Source organism: Cnephaeus nilssonii (assembly GCF_951640355.1).
Source record: "Cnephaeus nilssonii genome assembly, chromosome: 1".
NCBI classification, from domain to species: Eukaryota; Metazoa; Chordata; class Mammalia; order Chiroptera; family Vespertilionidae; genus Cnephaeus; species Cnephaeus nilssonii.
In genome coordinates, this window is record NC_137072.1 from 31858055 (window position 1) to 31872825 (window position 14771).

The window sequence follows — 14771 nt, forward strand, 5'->3', positions numbered from 1 at the left end:
TGTTTACTGACCCCTGCTATTTTCAAAGCACTGATTTCAAAACTGGGAGGAAAATTCTACCCTTAGTTTAAAATCTACTTCAAGCTGTCTGGCTGGAGACAAGTTATTTACCCTTCCCAAGACACATTTTTTTCAAATGTAATACAAGAATAATACCAGCCAATTTACATGGTTTTTCTAGGGTTAAATTTAGTTACTTCGTGCACAGTAGGCACACAATAAAATGATTTGGCAGATGAGAAAAACTGTTTTTAATTGGAGATCCAGGATACAAACATCTAAAATTCATGACTCATTCATACACTGGGCAAGAAAATGGTAAAGGGATATGAAATATATCATAAGTTTCAAAAGACAAATACAAATACCAATCAGGGATTCATAGGAGAAAAGATTATAATTTTTACTCATAAACACTTGTACCTCACCACCTGTACAAAGGTTTCTGATTTATATGAGGACCATTTAGTCTGCCTTCACTGTTTTGGTCTTTGTGTTCTTTCTTTCCACAAACTAGAAAACCCCTCACATTTTCTTAGGGTCCTGTTCATAAGGAATCTTATTTCAGTCCTTTCATAAGTTTCATTCATTGCTCTTTGAATTCTTACATTCAGAACATTTTTTAGCTGAAGGAAACCTTAACAATATCTGGTCCAACTGATATTGATAGACTGAGCCTCGGAAACTTGAGGTCACATGCTCAGAGGCTGCAGGAGGCCCTGTGTGGCTCTCCTGTTTGTAGGTGTTAGCCCAGACGCCCTTAGGGCCCGCGCAGATTAGAAGCCCACGCAGGGAACAGAAGGTGTGGAGAGCAAACAAATGGCCACCTGCAGAGGCAGGCGCTCCAATGCGGGATGCCTCTTGGAATGCAGGTCCAACAGGTCTGCATCATCTAAGTTTTCAAAAGATGACCATAACCCAGACTTTTTTTTTTTTTAATATATTTTATTGATTTTTCACAGAGAGGAAGAGATAGGGATAGAGAGTTAGAAACATCGATGAGAGAGAAACATCGATCAGCTGCCTCTTGCACAACCCCTACTGGGGATGTGCCCGCAACCAAGGTACACGCCCTTGACCGGAATCGAACCTGGGACCCTTGAGTCCGCAGGCCAACGCTCCATCCACTGAGCCAAACTGGTTTCGGCCATAACCCAGACTTTTAAGTGAAGGGACTTGTAAATGGTAAAGGCTAAAATTATTTCAAAATACTGCTTAGATCAACACACACACACACACACACACACACACACACACACACACACACAGAGTCTCATGCATACACAAACACACTCATATCCTCATCTATGTATACAAATGCACACACATGTTCACAGATACAAATGCACACACTCATGCATGTATGCAAACACATGTATGCTCACACATGCAAACAAACACACATGACATGAACACATAAACACATACTAGCATATGGTCATCACACATAAAATACACCCACACATTGGCAAACCAAGTCCCCTCTGGTCTACACCATGATGAATCTGTACACAGGCTCTTCACCTGATCAGCTAGGACTCAAAACCATGTTTTGTTTTTAAAAGGCCATTAAGTACCTAGAGAGAAAGGATCACTCTTTTCCTACCTGAATATTCCTTCTTTCACACAACACTGTCAAAAATGGCTTTTTCACAATAGGATACTAACTCGCTTTTTAAAATATATACCTATGACTTTTAGCTTACTATAATACTTAGCAAATACAGCCTACCTTTTCTTATATAACAATGTGTTTTTCTCTTTATATTAAATGATCTAATGATTAATGAGTTTATAATCCCTGTGCCTCCCTCAACTCTGCTAAAGATTTATTTTGCCCTTTAAGATTTTAGCATATATACTTAATTTTCTTATTAATACACAAATGAAACCAATGTGACTGAGTAGGTTTCATTAGTATTACTAAAATGTCACTTAAATAATAAAATATGAATAGTAAACACTGATAATTTTGCATAACAATCAAATGCTACTTCTCAGTCCTCCGTTAGACAATGGTTATGGATTGGTAAATCCTGTCATCTGATCACTTTACAGTCCTGTGTACCCCTGCCAGCATCTCTTACTTTGCAATCAACTACAGTAAAAACAGCAGTCCCTAAAACAGCCCCCGGACCAGGCTTCAGAACCTGGCGGAATCTACCCCCATAACATAAGGCCATATTCACACTTTCTCCTAATGCTTCATGAATAAACATCCCTTTATTCAAATAAGTTATATAATAACTAACTCGAGTAATTTTGATTCAAGTTTGAATGGTAAATAGAGTCATTCTGGCAAGACTGCAGAGTTTGCAATTCAAATTATAGGAATTTTCATAATGGGGAAAATAAAAACTAGTGATATGATTCCTAAGGCACCTAATGCCAATCTTTTCCTGCAACAGTAGAAAGCACACATAAATACTTCTCAGTGTAGAAGCGGAGGAGTGTTCTGTGGACGGGCATCATCACATGCATTAACCTGCAATTTGACAGCATTCCTTTCAGGGCCTCAGGGGGCACCTACCTGCTAGAACTCCAGAGCTCCCCCACTCCAGGCATCAAAAGGTATTGCTGCTCCTTCTCAATAAATAGCAGTGCAACGATCACTGGATTAAATGACTTCCTTACATTATCACTGTAAACAATAATTATTTGTCAGCTGCCCTATGCGAGCTTTGCATGTGCTTATGAATAAATCAAGCCTTATTGATTTACTAAGCCAAACGTTTTACATTTTGCAGCTCTAATAAGAGCTAATCCTCCACTGCACTTAGTGGTGTGCTTTTAATGTAGCAGTTTCTTAATACTTTTAATATGAAAGATTAATATTAAAAGGATTAGCTCAGGAGCAGGAACACTGCTCTTTGAACAGCCAATTGGCCACTAAACCAGTCTCTTTAAACATGTCCTTCCTAGTGGCATTCTGTCTGCTGCTGTGCTATTTCCTTCCTCATAACATCTATATTAATAAAAGGGTAATATGCAAATTGGTCAGGACGCCCTCACAGTAACGACCGAACAGCAGGCTGCATGGGGCGACCAGGCTGGCGGAGGGAGCGGGGGGTGTGCAGTTGGAGGCGACCAGGCCGGCAGGGCGGCAGTTGAGGGTGACCAGGCCGGCAGGGGGGCAGTTAGCGGCAACCAGGCTGGCGGGGGGCAGGGGGCAGTTAGGGGCGATCAGGCTGGCAGGCAGAGGCGGTTAGGGGTAATCAGGCTGGCAGGCAGGTGAGCAGTTAGGAGCCAGCAGTCCCAGATTGTGAGCAGGATGTCCGACTGCAGGAAAATATGGGACTGTAAGGAAGATTACATGTTTGTTAAAACTATCATCAAAAATAATAAAACGAGTCTCTTTCAATGCAATGATTTCAGAAGCATAGGACAACTTTGAACAATCCCAAACATCTTGAAAGATCTCAAGCACTGCAACTCAGTCTGACCATGCAAGGCAACCCCCTCCCTTCACCCCAAATCACCCCAAGTTCCCATCGTCTTTTCTGGTCCAACCATATTTTGAAGCTGTCCTCCATATACTGAATGACTCAACTCCACTTGTGCTGATTTTTCTCAGTCTACAATCGTCAGTGAGCAAAATGCTATCCATTGCCAGTGATGTTGGACCCAGGCACTCACAGTAATTTCCCAACCTAGTTTGGCCCTCAATCCACTGAAACTTCATCATCCCCAACAGTAACCCAGAAGCTGTACTTCCGTGCTTCGTACAGATGCCTGGGCTAGATTTCCATAGACCCTAATTCCAAAACAAATTTCACTGCTCATGCATACAGTAGGAAAAGTAGCACCTTCTCCCTCCTCCTTTCTTTGACAAGGATCACAAACCAGGGCATGTTAGACTAGAAAGCTCTTGTGAGATTATAGTATACTCTAACCTCATTTTAAAGATACAAAAATTAAGAAGGGACTCACCCATGTAGCTAAGCTAATGGCAGAGGCAAGATGAGCATCCCAGGTCCTGGCTCCAGCTGCAATGTTCCTCTCTTTATACAACCCACTCTCCCGCCCTGATTCCTGGGCTCAGTAAGAAACCTATCACCATAGAACATTCCTAACAAGACTATTATGTGTCATGGACTGCTTGCACTTGTGTTAATATTCTGAGATGCCTTTCAAGTTTAACCACCAGAAAGATCAACCAGGTACAATTGCGGAATTCACAATGATATTAGCTCTCTAAGACAGAAAACCACAGAAACAAGAATCCTTCTTCAAAAATAGTCTACAATTCCCAGTGGAACAAGTGCCGTCTACCCACAAAGCAATAATTATCCTGTACTGCAGCAATCAATAAAACCTTTTGCCCCGTGAACCTGCTATTTCCTGACTTTGTTCTCTGCACTAAAGATTTCCAAGGCATATTGATTACCTACTAAATTTTTTTTAAGTTCTTTAAAACGAGCAATAGAGAAATTCTCAAAATTAGCATAACTTGTTACCGTGCGAAAAGCCCTTCTACCTTCCAGTCACATTAGTGGTTTCCCTTTTTACAGGGTTTTCCCCATTTTTTATTTTCAATTTGTCATGTTAAGTGTGTCTGTGCCTTGCCTAATAGTAGGAAGTCAGCAGGATACAAATTTGACAGTGTTTCTGAAACTGTGACTGCTGCCACATTTTTCATCCCAGTGAGAAAGAAGAATCGATTAATAAGCTACACCGTCTTTCTCAAGCAACAGCATGGATGTTTACCAAGTGAACCCATTAGCTCTTAGAGTGTTAAAATTCAGTACCCTGGAACTTCTCTCTAAAACTACTCACTGCATAATCTATAACGTGAAGCCATCTCACATCCTTTCCAAGGACGTTTAGCTACTACAGTGTCAAACTTTAAGAGTGAGTCATGAATGAATGACACAAGCAAGGACAGAGAAAGGTAAGGCTGCAGCTAGGAATGGGGACTTGCCTCCTGGTTCCCTCCTGCATTCCCCTCTGCCAGTGCCCCCACGTGTGTATCGGCTGCCTGGAATTAATGCATGTCTGACTGTACTCTCCTGAGAGTGTAGGGGCATATCTATGTGGCCTTTGCGTGTAGAGCTGGGCAAATGAGAATTAGTCTAATTTTCTAACTACAACTGCTGTTTTCCCAATATTCCATCCATACAATTCACCCATCAAGACTGGTTTACTCTATGACAAATCATAAATCATTGGTAAGTTAAGTTATTGCACGTTATATCTTCTCACCTTAGTGGCTGTTTGCATTCAAAGCCAAATGGAATATTATTCAGCCTTTAAAAAGGAAATCATGTCGCATGCTACATGGATGAACCTTGAGGACACTATGTTAAGTGAAATACACCAGTCACAAAAGGACAAACACTGCATGATTATGCTTATTTGAGGCATCTAAAGCCTTCAAACTCACACACAGAGTAGAATGGTGGTGACCCAAGGCTAGGAAATGGGAAATGGGGAGTTACTGTTCAATGGGTATAAAGTTTCAGTCATGCAGGATGAAAAAGTTCTAGCAATCTGCTGTCAGCATTCTGCTTATAGTTACCAATAATGTACTGTACACTTAAAATTTTGTAAAAAGGGTAAAAATAACTTAATTGTCCCACTAATGGCACAATTTAGGCTGAGCCTGGGACTACGAGTAGCAAGCATTACCAAAGGCATTACACATAGTGTTCAGCCAACTATTTGCTCTTGCAGAACTAGAACAAGAGTGAAAAATAAAGCCTCATGCATTAACACCATTCTCCAGCACTCACCTGAGAAGTAACCCTCAACAGAGGTGAGAAATAAAGACTCACACTTCTGTATACAAAGACACTACCAATACGGAAAGGGGTGGAGGGGCTGGGAGAGGGAGTCTTCTATTTAGAGAGCCACACAATTCAAAGAACAGTTGCACCCAGATGCACATCAATTGACAAATGGTTAAACAAAATGTGGTCTATCCATATGATGGAATATGATTCAGCTATAAAAAGGAATGAAGTCCTGATACATGCTAAACATGGATGAGCTCTGAATACGAAATGCTGAGTAAAAGAAGCTGAACACAGAAGGCCACACACTATACGATTCTGTATATGGGAAATGTCCAGGATAGACAAGTCTACAGAAACAGAAAGTAGTTTAGGGCCAGGGCCTGAGTGGATGGGAGAGTGAGAGTGACTATAAATGGGTACAGGGCTTATTTATGGGATGATGGAAATACTCTGGAATTAGACAGTGATTATGGCTGCACGCCCTGGTGACTATATTAAAAGTCACTGAGCTTCATAGAGATGAACTTATAGTATGTGAATTATATATCATTTTTTTAAAAATCAATGGGAGGCACAGTTGCTAATATGATCAAGATTAAGGGCACACGAGTCCTTGACCACAGTTGCCTGAGGGAGCGATAAGGTAAGCTGCCAGCTGGAGGAGGAAGAGGGCGCAAAGACCCAAAGCAAGAAGGGCCTTTCTCTCTTTCTCCTGAGACAACGAAGGGTCATGGTGTTAGCTACGGCCAAGGCAACAATTTCAATCCTGACCTATACCCATTAATGCAACCCAAACTCCTTGCATTTATTATGACCCCACTATTTATCAGGCTCTCGGTGATGCATTAAAAAGGGGAAGTAAAAAACCATTGACCATTCCCACCTATCAGAGAAACAATATATCAGAACTTAAAAATGAAGATAACATTCAAATGCTCTGAAAGGTGAAAGCAACTGAATATGGTGGACACAATAAACTTGGAATTCAGCTCTAAAACTTTACATGTCACTTGGAAATAAAAATACCCATTCAAAGCTAAAAGTGGCAGACAAGTACTAAGAAGACATTACACTTGAGAATTAGCATCAGAAGTCTTCAAATATAACTGCTGCCGTCATCATACAATGAAACAGGATCATATGAGCTCCTTTAATGCATTTGTAATATGCTGCCCACTCTTTTAAGCAGGGTTTCTCAACTATTGGAGTTTGAACTCAATAATTCTTTGTTGGGGTGCCGTCCGCTACATTGTAGGATATTTAGCAGCACCCTAGCCTCCTCCCACCAGCTGCCAAGAGCTCCTTCTTCCTCCCCCTCTCACAGACAAAAGTGCTTCCAGACATTGCCACATGTCCACTGGGGGTAAAAATTGCCACTGTTTTACAGCATGTATCTTCTTTGGTTTCTGCATGCATCACACCCTGAGTGTCTCCCCACAACAAGAAAGACTAAAACTTAAGAGAGATCCTACAGATGCTCTACAGCACTGTTCAAAATGTGAAATGTGTAAAGCAAAAGAAATGCAACATAATCCATCGGCAATGGAAAACAGAACCTCAGCCTCGGCCTTCTCTCCTACCTCCAAAATCAGGCTCCAGAGCTTTTGTCTCCTAAAGGCCATGATTCGCTCAGCTGTCAGGAAGAGCTCTGCCATCCAAGAATGCACCCAAGTTCCCTCTCACTCCGGCACCCTCAAACTAATGAAACCCAGGAGGCAATCTTTAAAGTGCAAGACCTTCCCGCTGAATCCACTATGGAATCTCCGCAAGGTTATACCTGCAAACCCCATGAATAAGGATGGCCTGTAAACCCAAAGGCTCTGAATCGTGGGCCAGCGGGGAGCTTACCGTCCGGGGGCATCAGGGCCTTGTTGTTCTGCGTGCACCACCCCACGGGGTGCAGATCTGCTATCACCACGTCACACCAGAAGTCAGCCCGCCGGTCCTCCCCATAACCACAGTAGCGCAGAAGCAGCAGCTGCCCGCAGGTGGTGATGACAGTGGCCACCCAGTACGTGTCCGGGTTGTTCTTATTGGCCACTTCCAATTTCATCCCAGGCTGGAAGTTGCTTTGAATGCTGATTTCAACCTGAAGGAACCAAAAACACAGGAAACCTGTTATTATACTAGACACAAACACCACAACATTACGAGAACTGTTAAAATCACAGCACTTAGAAATGGCATTTCTGTTGCCCTAGGACAGCACTCTCTAAGAGAAATACAATGTGAGCCTGAATTTCCTAGCAGCCACATTAAAAAAAGATAAAACAGGTGAGATTAATTTTAGTAATGTATTTTATTTAACCCAACATCTCTCAAATGTCATCATTTCAAGATGTCATCAATATAAAATAGATTAATGAGATATTTTTACATTTGTCTTTTCCAATGAAGCCTCCAAAACCCCATGTACATTCTACACTTACAGCACATCCCAATTCGGACGACACCCTTTCCAGGTGGCTGCTGACCGCTTTGTGAGCTATACAGCCGTGGATAGATTTTCATTTTTATTAATGAAGGATTATAGTCTATTAATATTTATCAGCCCTCCTCCCCAAAAGATAGCTTCCCAGCCTTGTGGGCATTCCAGTGCTAAAGCATCTGATGTCTATGAGTAGCAGCTGCTTAAGAGACGAAGGAATTACAAAGGACGAGTTCCTGAGGTCCTTGATGCTTTTCCTTAACAACAGGCCTGGGGACACTCTGCTTCCTGAACTGTTGTGATTGAAAGGGAGGTGGGAAAACTGACTGGATTAAAGGGAACAGGAGTTACTCCATATGGAGAGGCACTGATAACTTACCAGTAAAGAAGAAAAGGAAAGTTGTATCTCTCACCTAAACTGCCTCAAGCAACCTAATCAAGTCATCCCAGAATCATAAGAAGCTATGCAGGATCATACAAAAACTGTAAGTCAGGTGAGTTGAAGCTCTGTTATATTTTAATATTTACTTACCTCTTGGTTTCACTGGATAGCTACAACTACATTTATAATAAACTAGTAATTATAACATTATGAGTGTCAGTATAAAAGAGAATTAGGAATGTAATCTACTTTTATAAGTTCATGCAAATTTAATAAGGTCTTAAATTCCTTTTCAAAAGAACATTTCACCTCCCAAAAGGATAAAATGTTGCAGTAAAATAATGAATCCAAGTTCTGGCTTCCTAATTCAGCATGAGAGCCAAAGGCAAGAGCAGGTTGAGAAAATGCCCCAATTTGCTAATGTTACTCAGGCTGAATCTTTGCTCTGGGTAGGCCAGTGAAAAAAATGTTTCTCAGAATTAAATTTTCCTTTCCAGTAAAGCAACAACAATGCCAAAAAAACATAGGTCCTGGAAATTGAGTATTTTCCTTGCTCACAATATATTGCTAAATTCTTCTGTAAAAGCAAAAACCTGATAAAAGCTCAATTTTTTATTTCCTGGGACTTTTACTCTGCTGGGAAAGCTATTTGCATTGTTCAAAGAAATCATTGTTAAGAATAATTTGTTTTTTGGCTTGATCTAAATGTTTTCTGAATATTTATGACATTTTCTCTCATTTGACTAATCTGCCTACAGAAGACTATAAAACTTTTATGTGTCCTTTCAAAATAAAAACATCAATTCGGCCCTGGCCAGTGTGGCTCAGTTGGTTGAGCATCATCCCATACACCAAAAGGTTGCCAGTTAGGTCTTAGGTCTCCAGTTCAGCCCCAGGTCAGGGCACATGCTTGGGTTGTGGGCTTGAGCCCCAGTAGGGAACATGCAGGAGGCAGCTGACTGATGTTTCTCTCCCTCTATCCCTCTCCCTTCCTCTCTAAAATCAATAGATTTTTTAAAAATTTAAATTATTTATTGTTTAAAGTATTACGTAAGTCTCCTTTTTCCCCCAGTGACCTCTCCCTGGCCGACCCCACCACCCACCATATGCCCTCACCCCACCCCACCCCACGACCCCATCTGTGTCCATTGGTTATGCTCATATGCATGCATATAAGTCCTTTAGTTTATCTCTTACCCTCACCCCCCCACACACCTTCCCTCATAGGTTGGACAGTCTGTTCGATGCTTCTATGACTCTGGTTCAATTTTTCTTCATCAGTTTATGTTGTTCATTATATTCCACAAATGAGTGTGATCATGTGATATTTATCTTTCTCTGGCTGGCTTAATTAAAAGATTTTAAAATTAGATCCTGGAAGATGGCTGCTGACAGGAAGGCAGACTGCAAGATAGTGTGTGAGTGAGAGAACAAAAGGAGAGTGTGTGGTCGCACGGGGAGTGTTTGTTGGTGAGTTGAGGGACAGCTATACTCCAGGAGACTTTGGGGGACTGCTGGACAGGGCTCCCCTGACCGGGCAGCCCCCACTGCTGCTGGGTTCCTTCCCAGAGCGACCCGCTGGGACACGGAGACCGCGCCGTCTTGAAGGGGAAAGTGGATGTTATCGGACGCCTGAAAAGCCCGGGGAATCTACAACTATGGCACCCACCGAACAGCTGCGAACCTGGGAACACCGGTCCCCAAGTGGCGCAAGCATGCGGATTCAGAGGAGCTCTACACCCCCTCACGGAAAGGTCAGATTTCGCCTGGGAGAAGGTGAGGTCTGTGGTCCCGGCAGGAGAGAGAAACGCGCACACGGGAGCTGGAGGACCCGGGGAAGTCTGCACCTAGAAAAATCCATGGCTGTTGGGGCTGGCGTGATCCATGAATGTGGAAGGGGGTCCGCAGAGCTGCTAACAGAAGGGAACTCTAAAAAGCAACCCATTTTGATCTGGGCGCAAAAGGACAGCCTAAAAATTTCAAAAGTGTGCCGGCTGCTTAGACGCAAGGGGGAAAAAAAGACTGCACAGACTTGTGTGCAGCCCCGGAGTTCGCACACTTACACGGGCTCTTTTTTTTTTTTCCCCTCTTTAAATCCTTGCATCTGAGTACTAAGCCCAATACATAGGATCACCCAATTGGGGACACTCTAAGAGACTGCAGGGGAAAGTTGTTTTTGTGGAACCTGGGGATCAGAGCCGGGAATAACCATCAGAGAACCAGCTCTGGAGCAACCCACTCCCCCAAACCGGTATTAAGTGCCACGGGAAAGCAAAACCTAAACACTAGCTAGAGAGGACCTATAGACCCGGAGGTCAATCCAGAAACACTGCCACCCAGGGGTTGAATCACAAATTGACTCTTGTGTAAACACAAATAAAGGAATAGAATAAATGAAGACATACTGCCTGCTTAAAAATCAGGACTGGCTTACAGCACTGAAGAGCAGTGGAACGCAGGGAACTTCAATACTGTTCTGACTAGGAAACAGGCGTGCCAAACAGAACAGTAGAGGAAGTGAATGACCTTCACTACTGCACATTGTTTTTTTCATCTTTTACTTAAGAAACTAATTTTTTTTTCTTTTTTCCTCACTTGATTTTACCTTTTTAATTATTACATTTTTATTTTCAATCAGTATTATTACTACTACTATTTTATCTTTTTTTAAAAAAAAGTGTCATTTTATTTTCTCTTTATTTTAAACTTTGGGATTAGTGTTCTACAATCTATTTTCATCTTTCTTTTAGCATCATTTTACTCTATCTCAACTTTACCTTTATGCCATCACTCTCTTCCTCACTTTTACCCTTTTGTTGTCCTGTTTCTCTTACCCTATTCCTGCTTTAGATTTTCCCTATTCCTTCTTTTTACCCCGTTAAAATTTCACCATACTTATATATCTAATTTCCAATCCCCTGCTCCAAGTCCATACACAACTCTCTCTTCTCTTTCATGACTATTAATAATTTTTTTTTATTTTTTGTCTCTCTGTCGTTTTGTTGTTGTTTGCTTGTTGATTATATCGATTTTTTATGGTTGTATGTGAGATTGTTTTGCTTTTGCTTTTTGTTTTTTGTTTTGTTTTTGTTTGTTTGTTGCTTCTGTTTTCCCTCGCCTCACTTGATATTAGTTGTTGTTAGTAGTTTGCATTCATCTCCAGGTACTTGTTGCTGGCATGTGTTGGGATTAGTGACTGTTATATTGGAGTTTTCTCCCCATATATATATATATTTTTTTTTCCCCTCTTCTTTCTTATTCTCTCTCTTTTCTCTCTTACTTTTTTTTCCCAATTTCATTTTTGCACTCCTTTTTTTTCTCTTCTCCTTTCTCTCCTATCCTCTAATTCACCTTTCTCTGGTGGTCATCTTTACTTGAGGTTATTAATATCATGAATACATTTGTGTTCAGTGCCTTGTGCATTGTACCTTGTTGTGTTGTATTTTGTGCCTTTAAATCAACACAGGAGAGATAGAACTACATAACCAGACACCCAGAGAAGAGAGATCATGGGGAGAAAAAGAAAGCCCACATATGAAAGAAAAGCAGGCATCACCAGAAAAGGAAGTAAATGAAATGGAGGCAAGCAACCTGTCAGAGAAAGAATTCAGAGAAATGATCATAAGGTGGATGAAAAGAATGGAAGACAAATTCGAGAATATGTATAAGAACCAAGAGGAAAGGAAGAAGAACCAAGAAGAAATGAAAAATGACATTGCTGCTATAAAGAACTCAATAGAAAGCATCAAGAGTAGACTAGAAGAAGCAGAGGACCACATCAGTGAGCTAGAAGACAGGTAGGAAAAAATAACCAAGTAGAGCAGCTTCTAGGAAAAAAAAATAAAAAGCAGGAGGGGAGCCTAAGGGAACTTTGGGACAACACGAAACAAAACAACATCTGCATAATAGGGGTGCCAGAAGGAAAGGAAACTGAGCAAGGAATTGAAAACCTGTTTGAAGAAATAATGGCAAAAAAACCTTCCGTGATATAGGGAAGAAAAAATCCACACAAATCCAAGAAGCTCACAGAGTCCCAATCAAAATGAACCCCAAATGACTGATGCCAAGGCACATAATAATTAAATTGGCAAACACCAACAACAAAGTAAAAATCTTAAAAGCGGCCAGAGAGAGACAGAAAGTTACCTACAAAGGATCCCCCATCAGACTAGCGACTGATTTCTCAACAGAAACACATCAGGTCAGAAGGGAATGGAATGAAATATACAAAGTCATGCAAAGGAAGGGTCTGAATCCAAGAATACTGTAGCCAGCAAGGCTATCAATCAAAATTGAGGATGAAATCAGGAGCTTCACAGACAAAAAAGAACTAAGGGAATTTATTACCACCAAACCAGCAATGGAAGAAATGCTAAAGGGTCTGCTGTAAAAAAAATATATATAGGAAGCGAAGAAGGAACACAGGGGTAAAGAATAAAAATGGCAACAAACAAGTACCTATGAATAATAACTTTAAATTTAAATGGATTAAATGCCCCAATCAAAAGACATAGGGTAACGGATTGGATAAGAAAACATGACCCATATATCTGCTATCTACAAGAAACTCACCTCAGAAAAAAAGACACACACAGACTGAGGGTAAAGGGATGGAAAAAGGTTTTTCAGGCGAATGGAAATGAAAAAAAACCTGGGATAGCAATACATATATCTGACAAATTAGATCTCAAAGTGAAGGAAATAAAAAGAGATAAGGAAGGCCACTTCATAATACTAAAGGGAGCAATCCAACAAGAAGAAATAACTCTGGTAAACATATACGCACCCAATACAGGAGCACCCAAATACATTAGAAAACTCCTCTAAGATATCAAGGGAGAGATTAACAGCAATACAATCATAGTAGGGGACTTTAATACCCCACTATCACCATTGGACAAAACCTCTAAACAAAAAAATCAGCAAAGAAACATCAATGCTAAATGACTCAGTAGACCAGATGGAATTAATTGACATCATCAGAACATTTCACCCCAAAGCCACAGAATATAAATTCTTCTCAAGTGCACATGGGTCATTTTCAAAGACAGACCATATATTGGGTCACAGGCAAAGTCTCTTCAAATTCAAGAAAATAGAAATCATATCAAGCATCTTCTCAGATCACAGTGGCATAAAACTAAAAATCAACTACAATAAAAACAATCCAAAAAAATCAAACACATGGAGACTAAATAGCATGCTATTAAAAAATGACTGGGTTACCAGAGAGATCAAAAAAGAAATAAAAAACATCATGGCAACAAACAACAATGAAAACACAACAATCCAAAATCTATGGGACATAGCTAAAGTAGTCTTGAGAGGGAAGTTCATAGCTCTACAAGCCTACTGCAAAAAACAAGAAACAATGGTAATAAATTACCTAACCCAGTGGTCGGCAAACTCATTAGTCAACAGAGCCAAATATCAACAGTACAACAATTGAAATTTCTTTTGAGAGCCAAATTTTTTAAACTTAAACTATATAGGTAGGTACATTGTTATTAACTTAATTAGGGTATGTGGTATTTTGTGGAGGAGCCACACTCAAGGGCCCAAAGAGCCGCATATGGCTCACAAGCCATGGTTTGCCAACCACTGACCTAACACTACAACTCAAAGAGTTAGAAAGAGAGCAACAAGAAAAGCCCAGTGTAAGCAGAAGGAAGGAAATAATAAAGATCAGAGCAGAGATAAATGACATAGAGACCAAAGAAACAATACAAAAGATCAACAAAAACAAGAGCTGGTTCTTTGAAAGGATAAACAAGATTGATGAACCTCTAGCCAGGCTCACCAAGAAGCAAAGAGAGAGGACCCAAATAAACAAAATCAGAAATGAAAGAGGAGAAAAACAACAGATACAACCGAAATACAAAAGATTGTTTAAAAAAATACTATGAACAACTCTATTCCAAAAAACTGGACAACCTGGAGGAAATGGACATATTCCTAGAAAAATGCAACCTTCCAACTCAATCAGGAAGAATCTAAACATCTCAATAGGCCAATTAATTATGGAAGAAATTGAAGCAGTCATCAAAAAGCTTTCAGCAAACAAAAGCCAGACGGCTTCACAGGGGAGTTTTACCAAACATTCAAAGAAGAACTAAAACCCACCTCCTCAGATTCCAAAAAATTCAAGAGGAAGGAACACTTCCAAGCTCATTCTATGAAGCCAGCATCACCCTAATACCAAAACCAGATAAAGACAACACAACGA

General features: G+C 40.7%; 1 protein-coding gene across 7 annotated transcripts in view; it reads right to left on the reverse strand.

The window, feature by feature from the left end:
• Positions 1-14771, reverse strand: part of SFMBT2 (Scm like with four mbt domains 2) — a 226563-nt gene that overhangs the window by 167571 nt on the left and 44221 nt on the right. For all 7 annotated transcript variants that reach the window (XM_079778896.1, XM_079778894.1, XM_079778898.1 and 4 more), the window contains exon 4: positions 7584-7824. In XM_079778896.1, coding sequence (XP_079635022.1) covers positions 7584-7824 — 241 coding nt within the window. The remainder of the gene's footprint in view (positions 1-7583; positions 7825-14771) is intronic.